This window comes from Miniopterus schreibersii (genome assembly GCF_964146895.1).
Source record: "Miniopterus schreibersii genome assembly, chromosome: 3".
In the NCBI taxonomy this organism is placed as follows: domain Eukaryota; kingdom Metazoa; phylum Chordata; class Mammalia; order Chiroptera; family Miniopteridae; genus Miniopterus; species Miniopterus schreibersii.
This window is the reverse complement of record NC_138103.1, coordinates 72,833,014-72,851,562: the sequence shown is the minus strand read 5'-3', so window position 1 is coordinate 72,851,562 and position 18,549 is coordinate 72,833,014. Positions and strand designations below refer to the sequence as shown.

General features: G+C 38.5%; 1 protein-coding gene across 2 annotated transcripts in view; it reads right to left on the bottom strand.

Moving 5' to 3' along the window:
- Positions 1 to 18,549, bottom strand: part of ADAMTS6 (ADAM metallopeptidase with thrombospondin type 1 motif 6) — a 207,326-nt gene that overhangs the window by 171,266 nt on the left and 17,511 nt on the right. The window contains exons 4-7 of one of the 2 annotated variants that reach the window (XM_081132538.1): positions 16,445 to 16,613; positions 11,752 to 11,960; positions 11,161 to 11,244; positions 10,499 to 10,644 (exon numbers count right to left, since the gene is read on the bottom strand). In XM_081132538.1, coding sequence (XP_080988664.1) covers positions 10,499 to 10,644; positions 11,161 to 11,244; positions 11,752 to 11,960; positions 16,445 to 16,613 — 608 coding nt within the window. Of the gene's footprint in view, positions 1 to 10,498; positions 10,645 to 11,160; positions 11,250 to 11,751; positions 11,961 to 16,444; positions 16,614 to 18,549 lie in introns of those variants that run through there. The other variant, XM_081132539.1, reaches the window with a different exon arrangement.

Here is an 18,549-nt window from a genome sequence, read left to right as displayed (position 1 = left end):
GATTATTTATAAAGCATTTACATATTTTACACATAATAAGGAACTGCATGAATACATCCATAAAACCATTATAAATAATAAACTTATTCCTCGAAGTTAAGTGTTTATTACAACATATCCTTCTTGGATTTAACTATTTAATGATGCCCATTACGAACAAAGTATAATTCTAATCAAAGTGTGTACAAAGATATTTACTTAATTGCATGTATTTAGTCAACCTTAGGCACTGAGGGAAAAGTATCTTCTTATCTCCATTTGTAATAGGTAATGCCTGAGATGATCATAATCCTGTTTTACCTGGTCCTAGTTTGTGCCTATTGTCTAGACAACACTGTCAATGGTACTCTCACTCTTCGATAGCACAAGTATCCTAGATAGCACAAGAAATTATGGTCACCCAATTCTGTCATAATCATAGATTGGAAAGAAACATCTAGAACAAATCTAAGTAAGAAATTAATGAGCCAGTGACCAAGTGAAAAGTACCTAAAAAAGGAAGAAGGGTGATGGGAATGGGTAAGAATGACAGAGTCAGAGTGGTAAAAGAATAAAAAATGCTTCACAGTGTCCAAATACCGAAATCAATTCATCCACATTCTGAATTCAAGATTCCTCTGTGGCCTATAAACCTAGCATATTCTTAAAAGCTTAGTAATAGTTCATAAAAAATTTAACTGGCATTTCCTTAAGGATTAAAAAATACCATAAATGAATACCAAATAAATGTTAATGTACCACATTTAATTTCCCTTTCCTCTGTTTTAATGTATAATCATGAAGCCAATATATAATTCTGATACATTCTTTAAAAAACAAGAAAATTTGTTTCAATCTACACATTACAGACCAAATTTTAGCAAGAAACCATTTCTATAGCTATTTTTAATCTCCCACCTGAAAACATTAGTTGACTTTGGAAATTCTAATCCCTTTAAAATCCAGCAGCATCAAAGCAAATAGTTGTGCATGATCTCTTAAGAGGATAAATATGCTCATTTTAATTAAATGACTAAATTATGTGACCTAGTGTGCAATTTTTGCTAATGGATTTTGAGATGTAGTTATAGGTCCTATGTATTTCATTAGTGAAAAACTAAAAGGAAATATAATTATGGCAGGGTATCCTATTAACAGAAGAATGTCTTAAAGATCTGTATCTTGAATTTTCAAGAATTTAGGCTAATAAAATGAATGAAGTTCTGGTACATGCTACAGCCTGGATGAACCGTGAAAACACTGTGCAAAATTAAAGAAGCCAGGCAAAAAAAGCCTGCATAATGTATAATTCCATTCATACAAAAAGTCCAGATTAGGCAAAGCTATAGAGACAAAAAGTAGATTAGTGATTGCCTAAAACAGGGACTAAGATGGGGAAGGCGAAAGGAATGGGGATGACTTCCTTTGAGAACGATGCAAATGCTCTAAAATCAAGGCGATGGTTGCACAGCTCTGTGAATACACCAATTTCAACTGAGTCGTGCACTTTAACTTGGGTAATTTGTATGGTCTGTAAAGCTGTTACAAAAAGAGAATTTAGGTTATAATTCCTATCTGAACTATATACTGTTATATATTAATATCATGAAGATAGAAAACACTGTTCCAATGCTAGACAGCAGACAAAGCCAGGAAATGTATGCATTAGCGTTTTCATGTTAATTGCTCAACATTGGTGAAAGCGCACTTTATGTCTCTAAATGCCTGCGGATTTCTTTAATAATTTTGCACAAAATAAATTTAGGAATTGGCTTGACTTTCAATTTGTGGCAGATATTTCCTGAGTTCTTGTGGAAATATAAATAATTTTAAAATAATCTGTCAAATTGTAAATTGTTATTCCTAAATAGCTATTTAGTTTCTCAGTACAAAGGATAATCTGAAAGTTTTGTAGCAAGAGTAACTTTTTAAGTGTGTACACAGTGTCCCATTTTACCTTCTTAAATTCTGTTTCCAGAGCTTCAAGTACAAAAATACTAATCATTTCTTCACCTAGTTATATAGTGTCACATTCCATTATTTTTAAAAAGTTATTAGTGGAACAAGATGGCGGCGTAGGTAGTAGCCACACCCGCCGCCTCCCACAACAACATCGAAATCACAACTAAAATACCGAACCACCATCACCCAGAGCCTCCTGACATCTGGCTGCACAGAAGCCCCACAACCGGGGAGCTGAAGGAGCAACGAGACCCGGAGGAGGGGCGGAGACGCGGGCGGGGCGGGGCTGAATTTCAGAGACGCGGCCGGGGGCCCACACCCAGTGCCGCGGGTTAAACCCGGAGGGAATCTCAGCCACGGAGGTTTCCCGGAGGAGAAAGGGGGACCCAACCCCACAGCAGGCCCCAGCCCAGGGCTCCAGGGCCCGGAAGAGACGTCCCCACAACTCCGGGCTGTGAAACCAGCGGGGACTGTGGCTGAGGGTCGCGGAGGCTGCGGGAGCCCCAGCAGCTCCTCTAAAGGGCCCGGCACGGACTCACTCGGACGCTCCCTCTGAGCCCAGCGCCGGGCAACAGCCTGAAAGGACCCGGGACACTCGGGGGAACTAACCTGCCTGAGATCCGGGCGAGAGGTGGAGGGGCGGCTTCCTCCCAGGCAGAAGGGCTGGCAGAGGCCATGGCTCCTGTGGCGAGTCCTCCCCGCACACAGCCGGCAGGCAGGCGCCATGTTTGAATCGCCAGCACCTGACTCCCACCTTTGGCCCCGCCCCGTGATTCCCGGAGGCCCCGCCCCTCCCACCTGCAGCTCATCCAGGCCATTTCCAGTGGCTTTTCTGTGCAAGTGGCCTCTCAAGCCTCATGCTTAGGACTTTCCTAAAATCTCTCAAACAAGCAGCAGCTGCCCCATACGGCTTGATAAGCGGCCCCAGGCCTGACACTAGCGGCAGCTGCATTGGCTCATAGCTTGGCCTCTCCTGGACACCTCCAAGCCCAGCACAAGTAGCAGCCAACTACTGTTTGCTGTGTAGCTCATGCTGGGTGGCTCTGGGCAAGGCACTGGCACAGGCTGACTTAGCACCTCCCCAGAGGCCCCAGAGACAGTGCACCTGGTGGTCAGACTGAACCATCCTGGATTACAACCCTACCACATCCACAAGTGACACAATCAAGGGGCGCACTTGGTGAACACCAAAGCTCCACTGAAGTAAATCCTGCTCCATAGGGGTGTCTCCAGCACAGCAGCTCTCTGGCTGTAGTTGCAGCTGGTCCTCACAGCCAACTGGCCTGGGGGTCAATTCCTCCCAGGGACGCCAACAGCAACCAAGGCTCAGCTACAACAGGACAGCGCACACAGCCCACACAGGGGAGCACCTAGAAGGCCCAGCTCAGGTGACTGGGGAGGCTGAGCCACTGGACCCTACAGGACACCTACTACACAAAGCCACTCTACAAATTCCAGGAGACATAGCAGCTCTACCCAATACATAGAAACAAACACCTGGAAGCAGCCAAAATGTGGAGGCAAAGAAACATGTCACAAAGGAAAGAACAGAAGAAATCTCTAGAAGAGGAATTAAATGAAATAGATCTGCCCGGCCGGGCGTGGCTCAGAGGTTGAGCATCGACCTAGGATCCGGGCGATCAGGGTTCAATTCCCGGTCAGGGCACATGCCTGGGTTGTGGGCTCAATCAATGACTCTCTCATCATTGATGTTTCTGTCTCTCTTTCTTCCTCTCTCTGAAATCAATAAAGATATAAAATTTAAAAAAATATTAAATAAATAAATGAAATAGATCCAAGCAAGCTAACAGATACAGACTTCAGAATTTTGTTTATAAGGATGTTTAAGCAGACTATTAGGGAAATAACTTTGAAAATCGATAACATAATAAAGTATCAATTTGAAATGAAGGCTACAGGAACTGGAATGAAGAATAATTTACAAGGAATCAACAGTAGAGTGGAAGACGCTGACAATCAAATCAGCAATTTGGAACATGAGAAAACAAAAAGCACCCAACCAGAAGAGCAAAAAGAAAAAAGAATCCAGAAATATGGACACAGTGTAAGGAGTCTCTGGGACAACCTCAAGAGGCCCAACATTTGTATTATTAGGGTGCCACAAGGAGAAGAAAGAGCAAGAAATTGAAAACCTATTTGAAAAAATAATACAGAAAACTTCCCCTGCCTGGGGAAAGAAACAGACTTTAAGTCTAGGAAGCACAGAGGGTCCCAAACAAGAGGAACCCAAAGAGGCCCACAGCAAGACACATCATAATTAAAATGCCAAAGGTTAAAGACAAAGAGAGAATCTTAAAAGCAGCAAGAGAAAAGCAGTTAGTTATCTACAAGGGAGCACCCCTACAACTGTCAGGTGATTTCTCAACAGAAACTTTGCAGGCCAGAAGGGGGTGGCAAGAAATATTAAAAGTGATGAAAAACAAGAACCTACAACCAAGATGACTCTACCTGGCAAAGCTATCATTTAGAACTGAAGGTGAGATAAAGAGCTTCTCAGACAAGGAAAAGCTAAAGGAGTTCATCACCACCAGACCAGCTCTGCATGGAATGTTGAAGGGTCTTCTTTAAGAAGAAGCTAATGAACAAAAGAATCTGAGAAACTAATAGATCCAGAGACATTGATGCATGCAACAGACAATCATATTTCAGAGGGCAGAGGGAAGAGGGAAGGGGGTGGAAGGTGGGAAGAGATTAACCAAAGAAGTTATATGCATATATGCATAACCCATGGACACAGATAATAGTGTTGTGAAGGCCTGGGGAGGGTGGGAGTGAGGTGGAGGGGGTCAAATGGGGGAAAAATGGGACACCTGTAATTCTTTCAACAATAAAGATAAATTAAAAATATAAATAAATTAAAAAATTATTAGCAAGCTGATTTAGGTAAACACTAATAATCATGAAATAATTTTAATAAATCTAGTCTATATATGCAATCAATGTTACTACTACTTATATTGTAACTAAAAACATCACAAAAATGAAAGATCAGTTTCATTAATCCACCATTAATGTTTACTTTTTTCATATGGCCATATTCCCACAAATTTATACACTATAGCACTAGCACTGGTATTCAGAGCTAAGATGTCAGTTAGTTGATACACCATAGTGAAGTATCCATACATCACTTTAGAAAGTGACATGGAACTGCTCTTTGGTATGGCAAGGTGTTAAGAACCAATAAAGCTAGGAGAGTGACATCAGCAAGATGATGAAATAGAAGATACCAACCTTCATTTCCTGACAAAAGACAATTAGACTCCTATCCACATATTGAGAGCAACTAAGTGCCTACAGCAACATAATGGAGCAAAAAGTGGAAATACACAGAAAGGGTCACTGGGGAGGCCAGCTTAGTGGAGATGTCCGAGACAACTAGGAACAAAGAAAATGGATGGGAACCACACGATGGGCACCATCACAGTCCTTGGTGGCCTGCTCTGCAGCGGGCCCCAGCACCCTGTGCGTCTGAGGGCCTCAACAACCCTCAGGACAGCTGCAAACGCCCCAGTTGCAGGGGAGGACCCCTGCAGTCTGTAGGCACGGGCCCCACCAGCCTGCTCCACAGAGGACACGCTTCTTTCACACTAAGGTAACCAATAGCCATCACTGCTGCAGACCTGGGAAAGGAGATGCTGCTTTGCTCACCCCTAGAAGGAGCTGCTGTTGTGCTGCCCTGGGACTAGGGCTGCCAGCACCTTCCAAACCTGAGGACACCTAACTAGAGCCACAGTAGCTCCACCGGCTCCCATATTCCAAACCCCGGCTCCAGGGCTGCCCTGCACTCACCCATGCTCTAGACTCCAGCCTTGTGGCTGCTCCACCCATGTCCACATCCCACAGAGCCACAGCACTGCAGAGTAGCCAGCACCCTGAACTCAAGTGCCACTGTTGCTCTGTGAATGCCCATGCTTCAGACTCTGTCTTCATAGCCACTCTGCACATACTTGCCCTTCACACATCATCACTGCAGGGTAACCAGCGCACCAGACCCTGGAGCTGCTGTCACACTGTGGGCACTGGCACTCCAGTCCCTGGCTCCAGCACTGCTCCACAGGTGCCTGCAAGCTGAACCTGGCACCAAGAGGACTCTCCTCCCCCACAGCATGCCCCATGGGGGAGAAAGAGGTCAGGTGGTCCACAGCATCCTTCACTGCTGCTGCAAACAACTGCAGCCTGAGCCAGTAAGCATCCCTGCAATGTTCCAATGTTAACCTCAGTTGATGAAGCTGCATGGAGACTACCCTGCTGGCAGTTTTGAGTTTCCTCAAAAATTTAAAAGTAGAAATACCATATGACTTAGCAATCCCACTTATGGGTAATAGATCCAAAGAAAGTGAAATCAGGAAATTAGTACCTCAAAGAGATGTCTGCACTTCCAAGTTCATTGCAACACTATTCACCACAGCCAAGCTATGGAAGCAACCTAAGTGTCCATCAGCAGATGAATGGATAGAGAAGATGTGGTATACTTGTGGCCCAGCAATTCCACTTCTGGGTATATATTTTAAAAATCCAAAACACTATTTAAAGAATATATGCACCACTATGTCACTGCAGCGTTGTTTACAATAGCCAAGCTATGGAAGCCACCCAAGTACTATCAACAGATGAGTGAATAAAAAGTTGTGGTACATTTGTGGAATACTACTCTGCCCTAAAAAAGGAATGAAATCCTACCATTTGTTACAGCATGGATGTACAATGCTAAGTGAAATAAGCCAGTCAGAGAAAGACAAATACCATATGATTTCACCATTATGTGGGATATAAAGAAAATAAACAAACAAACAAAAAAGAAAGACTTATAAATACAGCGAATAGACAGATGGCTGCCAGAAGGGGAGGGTTTAGGAGACTGGGTGAAAAAGGTGAAGGGATTAAGAACTCCAAATTGGTAGTCACAAAATAGTCCTGGGGATGTAAAGTACAGCATAGGGAATATAGTCAATAATACTGTAATAACTATGTACAATGCCAGGTGGGTACTTGAAATATTGTGGGAACCACTTTGTGAAGTATATATATCATTGTCTAACGAGTATGCTGTACACCTGAAATTAATATAAAATAATATTGAATGTAAACTATAATTAAAAAATAAAATTTAAATAAAACTATATTTGTGGTAAGCTACCTCTAAAAAAAAGAAAGAAAATATGATATAGATACAGGTATACACACACTACAGACACACACACACACAAATATTATTCAGTCATAACTAGAAGAAAGTCTTATTATTGCAGCAACATGGATGACCCAGGAGGGCATTATGCTGAGTGAAATACACCAGAGAGAGCAAGTGAAATACTGTATAATCTCATTTATATGTGGAATCTTTAAAGAGGAATTGAACTCATAGAAACCAAGAATAGAATGGTAGTTGCCCAGGATTGGGGGTGGGGGAAATGTTAGTAAAAGGGTACAAACTTTAGCTATAGGACAAATAAATTCTGAGGATCTACTGTATAGCGTGACTATAGTTAATAATTCTGTATGTATACTTGAACTTTGCTAAAATAGTACATGTTAAGCATTCTCACCCCAAAAAAGAAATAAGAAACAGGTAACCATGAGGTGATAAATGTGTTAATTAACTTTGATTATGGTAATCAGCTCAAAATATACATGTATATCAAATCATCATGTTGTATACTTTAAATATATACAATTTTATTTGTCAGTTATATCTCAATTATTTTAAAAAGATTAGATAAAGTTATCTGATATATAACACTATATTCTATAAATGTACTTATTTATAAAAATAAACATAAATGTATATAAAATTAAAATATATGTATATATAGTTTTAATATGCTCTTTGGTGTTAATTCAATATTTTTTATACCATGTAAACAAAATTCCTTTTACTTAATTTTATTTCTGTTTAATCACAGTAATCTGATAGCTTTGTAGAGCAGTTTATTTTACATTTATGTCAGTAAAATAAAACAATGAAATGTCAATTGCTAAGAGGAGATAACATTTTGAGTTTTTATACTTTTTTCAAAAGCAACTAGTATTATTACCTTAGTAACTATGGTTCCAAATGGCTTTCTGCTTAAAACATTTAAATCCCTAGGACAAAATTAGGCCTAGTGGAGATAAACATACCCATCAATTTTTCTCTGGAATTCCCAATAAACACATTATACCTTCTCCCTAGTGAGCCCACATTTCAAGCCAACATAAATCACGATCATACCTCTAAATGGTGGAGTCCTAACCCTGAACATATTAATAAGTGAGTTATTTGAAACAGTTTTCAACATTACTATAAAATCACCTGTGGAATTCTCATAATTATTTTTACTAAAAGTAGCAGTATGATTTAAATGTATATTCAATTTCACAAATCAAAAATTTATAAAGGAGACTCAAGCACTGGTAACCGCCCCCCAACAACTACAACAAAAATCCCCAAATACTAGAGATCATAGCCATCTCCTTTGGATAAGTCTGTCTGTGGCCCTAATAATTCAGAATTATTTGTAGGCTTTTAAATAAGCTAACGGTTACTTTGAAACTTGAGTAACAATTCAAAGGGCACTCTATGCTGCCCCAAAGAGGCATTTTTCTAACCTCCATTACATAGCCCATATAAAGTGACATGAGATAGGAACTCTTTAAATACTGTCCTATTAAATCCCGAGATCAGTTCTAGTGCTCTTCTGACCATCAGAAGACAAGTTAACAAAGAAAATTTTGTATTCAACTCTCAGACATCGAAACAGCACTAAAAGCTCTTACTGAAGCCAAGAGCTCTGCAGGGGATGAAAAAATACCTGGGCCAACCCAGAGTAACAAGCCAGCCAGTCACATGCAGCCAGTGCGAGAAAGAGCCGCTATCGCCCAGGTGCATGTCACTACTCCAGTACTTATAAACGTGCACTGTTGGTGTAACTTCTGTCACTTGATGCAAAAGTTAAAACTCTGATGCAGACACAATAAGAAAAATGTGGAGCATCAAGAGCCTACTGGGTGTTGCCTTTGGGCAGAGGTAGGGCTTTCTAAATATAAACACAGAAGCCAATGTAAATATCTGTGATCATTTTCTTAACCATACATAATAGACATTTTCCTCTAGTAATTTCATTGACGCTAATGATATCCATATATATTTTTACACAAAGGTTTCTATATTTGTACAATTTCTAGTATATTTTTAACTCCTCAAAAATATTTGGGAATCATTCCAAACCACAAGACTCTGCGGAATTGCAGAATTTATCAGACTGACGTGTCAACACATGTGAATATAGAACTGTACAATTTTGTTTTTAATCAGCAAGCATGTCATAAACAAAATTTTCCGGTTTACAAAGTTAGGTAGATGAAGGCAATTAAAGTAAGTTTAACTGTAAAAAAATAAAATAAACTCAAGAACTTTAACTGTACAACTCTGCTAAGAGAAATTATTTTGTTTTAAGCTAAATTCACGCAGGATTCTGGGTCTAAAGGGTCTAATGCCATATACTTGATATACCCTCCACAGAGTCTAATGTAGCCATGAGCACACCACAGGTGACGTATAAGTGAAATACTGCCTTGCAAATTACAAGAAATCATCAAAATAACAAAGGCTATTGCATTTAGCTAAGATGGAATAATGCTTCTACTTTGTTTATTGTTTTGTTAGTACTTATCGTTCTGCACTTTAAATGCTGATAAGCGGTCAAAAGACAAACTTATCTTAAAATGATTTAAGCGTATTTCTAACCAATCATAACTAGAGTATAAAAAAACAAAGACAGCATAATAGAATCAAAAAAGACAGAAACTCCAGGGTCTGAGTCCTGGTTTTTCACTTATTAGCTGAGCGATCTTGAGCAACTTTGGTATTCTGAACCAGTTTCCTCATTTCTTACATGGCAAAAATACTAATATCTACTTTACAGAGCTGTTGGAAAGGAAGGAATAAAACAGGAGTAATACAGTTTTGTAAAACTGGAAAGAAATACTTGCACTCTTTGGGCTGTCATCAAATAATGTTTGCCTGAGAGACAAGCTATTCAACATACAGTATAATAAAGCTGCTTCTTTATATTCATATCTCTTAACTAAATTATTTTTAATTAAATAAACATTTATCTAAGTATACTGTGTAACCACCGATGCCCTCCCTTTTAACATTTGGAGGTGAGAATCATTAATATATTTTATAACCAAGAGTGATAACATTTTTACTTTTTAAATATGCTTTTTTGCATACTTTTAAAAATCTTGCATTGTATGTATTTGGTTCAATTAACAAAGTATATATGTGCTTCCAATTAAACCTTATGAACAGACCTTAGTAGAAGGTAAGATATTTATTAAATTTCTACCTCAATTAAATCTTTTTTTCTTATTTGGTTCATTTGATGCAAACACAGTAAGTGTAATATAGTCTTTCTTAGTAGTGAATAAGAAATTACCATTTTACTTTCTCTATACTCATTACCTAAATGAGGCTTTAGATAGAGCCAAATATAGTTACAATATCAAACACAACAATCAAAGGTAAAATACTTGCAACAAACCATACCTCGTAATAAGGACAGCATTATCATGGTGGGCAATCCCATTTTCTGGAATGATGTTTCCATCACTTTGGTGGGAGAGAATGGATTTCTGCCATTTACAGAAGCTATCGAGGGACTTGTCTGCATGGTGGTTTATCTCCAAGTTTGGCTGCAATACAACATGCATACCAGAAATGTTCCAAACAAATTACTAAGGTCAGTTGTTAAAACTTTTGAAGACTAAAGTGGGGCTATAATTAGAAGCAGTGGTTTCTAGGAATACTCTCTTGCCAATTTTTATCTCTGTAATATCTGACCGAGAGCTAATTTAGTGTACTATTCAACAAACATTCTTTCCAGTTCCAGCTTTAATGGTAATGTGAATATGTGTGATTATCAGCAGAGAAAATCAACCAAAACCACTATTAGAAGGTCTGTCATGCAAATGTTCACTTTTACACTGAAACATACAGCTATATACATATATAGCTTTAACATGGCATAAGAGGTATATTCTTGTAAACTAGTATTTAAAATTTGCTTAAAATACTAAGTGCATAGTGCCGAAAATCATATTCAACTAGAACTTCCTAAGAGGAATAATAATAAAATATATTATATTATAATACATAATCCTATTGCCTGTCTGTTAAGATTCTAGATTTATAAACTAATTCATTCTTACCTGATCATCCGTGAGAACAATTAAGCGGGCCACTATGATATTCACAACGTTTCCTAGGCTGGAATCACGGTAAAGTTTGGCAACCTGACCTCCAGAAAATAAGAAAAGACACAAAGTCAGACAAAAATCATAGGGTGATCAGTATTTTTTTTTATAGAGTGGCAAAATGATTTTTCATGAATTTAACCACGGTGTATATAAAAATGTTTTCTTTCATCCCATGTCACTAAGAACACTTCCCTCAAGATGCCTCGGTAAAAGGCCTATTTTACAAGTCAACCTCAAGAAATATTTTCTCCTAAAGAAGATCAACAACATAGTAATTAGGAGGATGAGTTGGTTTCAAGTTAAAGAAAACCTCTTAAGCAAGATTTAACACGACCTATTCAAAGGGTCGTATTATCTGAAAATAAACAATAAGATCGCCTTTAAATGTATTTTCTATAAAACTGAAACGTTAGTAGGTCAAGTCCTTCTCATTTTAGATGAATAAATTCTTAAATCATTATTTCCCAATAAAAATCAATGACCTTAGTCAAAAACCACAACAAACTATTAAGTTAAAGTATCATATAGAGGGATCAAACTTACAATATTCATCACACTCAAAATGTAATGCTCGATGTCTTTGCGGCCATGGTAGGCCACCATCATTTTGTCCGCCACGACCAGCGTCTCCACGAAGCGCTCCGTGCTTACTGATCTCTTCTGCCTGTGGGGCGGGTGTGTGCCATTCATCGGAAGTGCAGAAGGAAAAGCAGATGTGTCATTCAGCCACCAAGGCTTGCCACTTACGAGGTCTACAACAGAAACAATCAACTAGTTCAGACAGGTTCATTAATTACGTTTATTTATTTATAGGTCTTCCGTTGAGGCATGCTTCTCATAAATTCTCTAAAGTATTAAGATTTTTCAAAGTGAGGGGAGGGCATGAGAAAATGCAGTAGTGAGAAAATTATGTTCTTTAAAATTGTCAAAATAATTCTATCATCTGAAAAACATTAAACATTCAGCTGCCCGTGGAAACAAAATAAATCTAATGAATTACTTAATAAAAACCAATCTTTTATTATGACTATTCAACTGTTCTTGAAAACAAAACAAGATAAATCTAATGAATTACTTAACAAAAAGCAATTTTCAAATAATCATTTCACATTATTCCAGCAAGTGATTACATCATAATACTTTTAAATTTAAAATGTGTTTTTAACAAATCTTTTAAAGTGGTTTAAAAAGCAACTAGAGCATTAACTTTCTAAACAGCCTAAGACAGTTCTGGTGAACATTAATGTTGCAAAAATCTATTCCTAAGATGAGCATTTATTTTTAAAGTAAGATGCTTTTATTAAACGATCTTAATTAGAGCAATTCTGCTCTAAGCTGTCTCAATTCTAAAAAGCTGTGAATGATTTTTTTCACTTTATTTTGTGGTCCACAACTACGTCTACTGACAGAGCACACAAAGTATTCCTTTTCCAAAACCTGGAGGTAAAGGGTATTAGAATGAGTCCAGCGTGACTCGCTCTGCACTACATTTCAGTGCAGACTGTGGTTTCCCCATGGTTTTCTAGACACTCGGTTCTTCAGGTCACAGGAAGCCTTTTAGTGCTAAGTCCTTTGTAAATACTTGCCTCATTTATATTCATCTTCACTTAAAAAACTTGAGCAGGTACAGGTCCTCTGCACACCTCACTTATATTTCCTTACATTGAACAGAAAATCTTTCAAACCCCACTTACTGAAAAACGGTGAAGTAAAATTAGATTAATTTATATACTTGACAGAAAGTGGCACTTTATTTTTCTAACTTCTTTAGCCTTTCCTTTTAAAAATTACTTTGGGAGAAGTTATAAATTCGGATCAATGGGGGGGGGTAAAGAGAGGGGACACCTGTGATACTTTCAACAATAAAGATAAAGGGGGGGGAAAGAAATAAAATGAGTATGACCATGAGAAGAACCTGTGAAATATTTTTACAACTCATTAAGTTAGTGTCTTTATTCCTAAATGTTAAAGAGAGGCAGAGGTTACAGCTTCTTATTTCAACAGTAAGCCAGTGCACGTCCCCCCATGTCCAGTTGTGGCAGGCAAACTCTTAAGGTGGCGCCCAGGACCTCTGCTTCCTAATGCCCACACCTTTGGTGATCTCCTCCCCCCTTCAGTATTGGCAGGGCCTGGGGCTTGCTGCTCACCAACAGAACACAGCAAAGATGATCACATGTGCACGCTTACATGCATATGAGCACTGTCCATAATTACATTAAGTAATACTGTGGCATCTCTCTCACTAGGGTCTTTCCTTTGCTGGCTTATGGAAAGCAAGCAACCAAGCTGGTGAACCATACGATAAAGAACTTTTCCTCAAAACCAAATACATGGATCTTTTTGCCATCTCAACTAAAATTGTAAGCATTTGATCAACTGCAAGATATTTTTAATATAAACGGCCATTCGAGATTATCTCATTAACCTTCTTTATTTTTCATTTCTAGCACTTATTGCTTCTTGACAACCGGCCATGTATTTATTCACCTGTTTATTTGATTGCTTACTTAGCTAACTGTCTCTCCTCACTAGAACACAAGCTTCATGGGTGCAGGGGATCTTCCTGCTTTATTTAAAGCTGCATCCCCACCACCTTGAATAGCCTGGCACATACATGCTAAGCTAATATTTACTTAATAAATACATAAGTAGATAATGCAGGTATAGAAACATAATACCCATACCAATGGACTATAAGAACATTCAGTTATCTCTGGGTGGCAGTATAAAAGTAACCTTTTCTTCTTTTTGTCCTATATTTCTCTAAATTTTCTACAAGAAATAGATGTTACTTTCACAAAAACTTTTAAATTGAAAGCTTAAATCTAATTAGAATAGAAATATCCATATCCAAATACGAGGTAAGTATACCCACTGTCAATAGGGTTTTTTATGTCTTATAGTTTGATATAAACGTGGATTCCTGATAACAGGTTAACTGGTAGTGTATGCCTATAAATTCACATCTCACCTGAACTAAGCTGTTGAAATAGTATCACAGTTAGGATCAGTGGTCCTTAACCAAATGTTTCCTAAACTTAGTTAACACAAAACACTTTTTCCCCCAATAACATCTAATGACATTCCCACAGAACTTAGGGAGCTACCACCATATGCCCACTATTGGGAAGCCAGTGAAGTATTTGAAGGTATGCAATGCAGCCAGATCTAGGAGACAGACTCGGTTAAACATAGACCGACAAAGCTGGAGGCAGGAAGACCAGTTAGAGAGTCATCACTGTGGTCTAAGCAAGAGACAATGAGGGTCTGACCTAAATCAGTTAGTGTTAGGGGTAGTAGAAATGGAAATGGCTAGTAAGTGGAACAGATTAAAGGCAAGGACCGCTTAGGAAATATTCTCAATAATGCAGGGAGGACTGTAGAAGAAAATCTTCCCCAGAAAACTGCACAATTTTATGATGGCAATTTGACTCATGCCTAAACCACTGAAAACTAAGGATCTGCCTGAGTAAGACCAGTTAATGAGAAAGGTACTTCAAAACAGGATAATTTGAATATAAAGAAATTATATCACAATAAATAACTAAATATTCAAATCCTCATTTTTAGAGCTTATGTATGGCTGTACTTAGAGCCTAACTTTTGTTAAATATAAAATAAAATAAACTACTTCCATAATATTTAGATTCATTACTCAATACAAAGACCAATTAAATCTTTTTATTATTATTATTATTATTTACTATGAAATATTATTTCATGCCCCAAGTGGATTCACTTTTAAGTGGCCTTTTTCTAGTACCAAGTATTCTTGACTAGCAACGATCTCCCAGAATTAAAAGCCTCCCAGATTACTCAAGAAGAGAGGGTGTGGAATAAGAGTAGTCAGTTGAGGGAAGAACTTTAAAGAACACTTATGCTTGAAGCAGAAGACAAGGAGCCCATGGAGGACACTAAGAGGAAACAAAAGGGTGATGCACTCGCCAATTGCAAGGCAATCTCCTCGGTTTTTTACAAACCTACCTGTTGAACCTATCCCATTTGTCACTAAATTTACTTGTAGGTGAACTCTTCTCTGTATTAAGCTGAAATCTGCCTCTGAAATACTCTGCCCCTAGTCTCAGCTACTATAACTACACAGAACAACCCTAATCGTTAAAATATATATATAGTACCTCTTTAAATGCTAGAAACAGTCACCCCAATACTGATGGCTGCAATTTAACTGAGTAACTAATGTGTGCTGAGAGGAGTACTCAGAGAGGTTGGGTAATGTGTCCAAAGCTACGCCAAAGCCCATGTTTTTCCTACTATGCTATGCAATGTCCTCTGTTTCTCTATGTTTTCTAACCTTTAGACTGGACAGCCTCCTAATTCCCTACCTCTAGTCTTGCTCTTCTTTAATTCAGTCTCCAGATGGCTGCCGGAGTAATCGTTCTGAACCTCAAATCTGATCATGTGATTCCTGCTGCATAAAACCTTTCAGTGGCTTTCTAGCACACTTAGGATAAACAAACTCCTTGACATGGTTTATAAGGCCTTTGTGATATGACTTGGCGCCTTCTTATTTCTCCAGTTTCATCACTCACAACCACTCCTCCAACCACTATGAATCTCACCCCTATTTCCCCAGCCCACATTCTAACATCCAGTTATATGAACTGTCAGTTCCTGGAACCTGACATTCTCTCATTAGGTTCAGAACCTCTGTAACTGTTGTTTCCTCTATAGGGCACACTACCCACTGCTCCCTCTACCTTTGCCCAGCTACCCTGCCTTATCCCTTAGGCCTCAGCTTAGAAGTCACTTTCTCCATGATGCCGTTTTTGACCACTGAAGTTTAGGTTTGTTGCCCCTTCTATATTTTTCTATAGTACCCCAACTATCACTATTTTCTAATACCACCTTAAAACTCCTCAAGTCTTATTCAAGTGTCTAGATTCCTGTCACTAGCATAAAAATATCAGGCTGAGCAAACAGCACCAAGTGCTATGCATGAGAACTATAACTACCACCTAGATAAAATAAGGTCAGTTTCTTTCCCCTTCAAAGAAAAAAAATCAAAATTTTACACACTTATATTTCAGAGAGATTCCAAGACTGACTTAAAACTATTGATAGATGACCTTTTTTAAAGAGGACTCTGGACATTATCATTCTAATTACTCAAATTCTTATTTACTTTTATTATTAACCTTACCATACATGCCAGAAGAGAGTGGCAATACAACACAATACGATACGTTCTCTAAAAACCACATGCTCGCTCACTCACCCGAGACCCCGCAGTGAGAGTGATCGTACATATGCCGTTGCTGAAGGGTAGACTTTTTGTAAATAACATGGGGATGACCATTTTCATAACTAAAATGTTTGGAATCCTCTGTGGTGTTCTTTAATGGTTCAATAAAATATTCTTCATCTTCTGTTGCAATAACACCATGCTGAAAGAAAAAGAAACAAAGAATTTGCCAAGAAGAATCATTTGAATATCATCATTACCAAAAGTTAAAAATAAACTGATACCTCTTTGAAACAGTAAAAAAACATGTTAGTAAAAATTTAGTCAATTGTACTTAAGTAAATATTATAAAAATTTTCCTTTCCTTTAAAAAGGATGTTTGAATACCTCTATGTGCTATGCTCTGTACTAAACATGATACATACATTATTTCCTCCAATCTTCCTAACAACTCATGAAGCAGCAGAGACCTCTTTGTGCTCTCTAAGATATATTTCCTTTCCAAGTTGTGCACTTAACTATTTCCTCTGTGTTTAGGTATAGCTTTGTAATTGAGCTTTGGCCAACAGAAAATGGGCAGTGCTATACATCACCTTCAGGCCCAGGCCGTGAAAACCTCCCCAACGGAATTCTCTCTGGAAAAAAAAACCCAAAAACCTAGGGAAGGTGGAAACCAAAAGAGGAGGAACCTGGGTTCCTGAGAGACCTCATGGAAAGCTGTTCAACATAGACGCTGAACACAACAAACCTTTATTGTGATAACTGACATTTTAAGGTTTATGTTACACCAATTAATATGTCCTTAATTAATACACCTGCCATATATCCCTATTTTGCTGATGAAGTGACAGGCTCAGAGGTTAAGAGCTTGCCCAATATTATACAGAGGTAAGTGAAGAAGAGCTGGAATGCACCCAAAACTCTGCTCTTATCCACAGTATTAATTGCCGTATACCTACTTATTGAACCAAGTCCTACTCAGCTCAGTCATAGCTCCTCTTTAAAAATGTCTCTAGCCCAACTGGAGTAGCTTCACCAGTCCCCTGAGCTCCAATAGGGCTTATTATTTATTTTTAATTAATTCCACACTTCTTTGCTACATCATCTCAACTCTTGAAGCTATCTTTAAATTTAGTATAACTTTTCAACTGCATGTTTTATCCTCCCAAGTATACTAGTTGCTTTCTTAAGACAAAGGGTTATGTGTCCTATTTCTTTGTGTCAGTTACAGCCACAGAAAGTGCCCCACGTGTGCTAGGTACACCAAATACAAATTTGCTGATGAAAAGAAATGAGATAGTAAAAGTTATCTGCATCAGAAATAAGAACTTGCATCCTTGTCTAACAGTATTTTCCTAAGTGTGGCACCTGTGAGGACTGCTCTTAATCCCACTAATTTACCCTGTAACACTGGATAAAACACAAACGCTCCGGTATTTCCTCAGCTGGAAAATGAAAGGGTTGGTGTAAATTGGTGGTTTTAAAACAGCACTCTGGGGAGCCCTAAGGGTTCCAGGGAAGAACCCTCAGGGGACCGCCCCAGACAACAAAGAGAGACCTACAGGGCTTGGATTCCCCGGCTTAGGAATCAGCTGTGCTTTAATTAATCTATATATTAAGTTTCCACATAACATTTCATTTGAGGAAAGGGTTTTGCTTCTTTAAAAAGAAAAAAGTTGAAAGCCTCTGGTCCAGATCATCTCTGAAGCCCCTTTGAATCTAAGGCTCTATGATGCCGTTTAGAGAAATTCACGTTGCGCATCATACACTTGGAAAGAAAGATACGACAAAACCAGAGCTGCTCTAACTTAGAGAGGAAGGTGGGGGCCACCTATACGGAAAGGAGCTAAGAAATGTAAAAAACAAACAAAAATATGCAGTCCTTAGTCACTTCATATTATTTTCACCATTGTTTGCCTTACTGGAAAGATATCAGTCTCTAAATTAAATGCACATACTGACAGGACTAACATAATCTGCCATTAACGAACACTAATACCTGAGCATGAATGACTTTCCCAGGAAGTAATTACAGTTCCTGCAGGAAGGAGGGAATGTATGAGAAGTCTTGGTAAGAGGAAAGGGCAGGAAGGGGGGTCCAGAGTACCACCCTGAAAGGGAAGAGCACTAAAGTCACG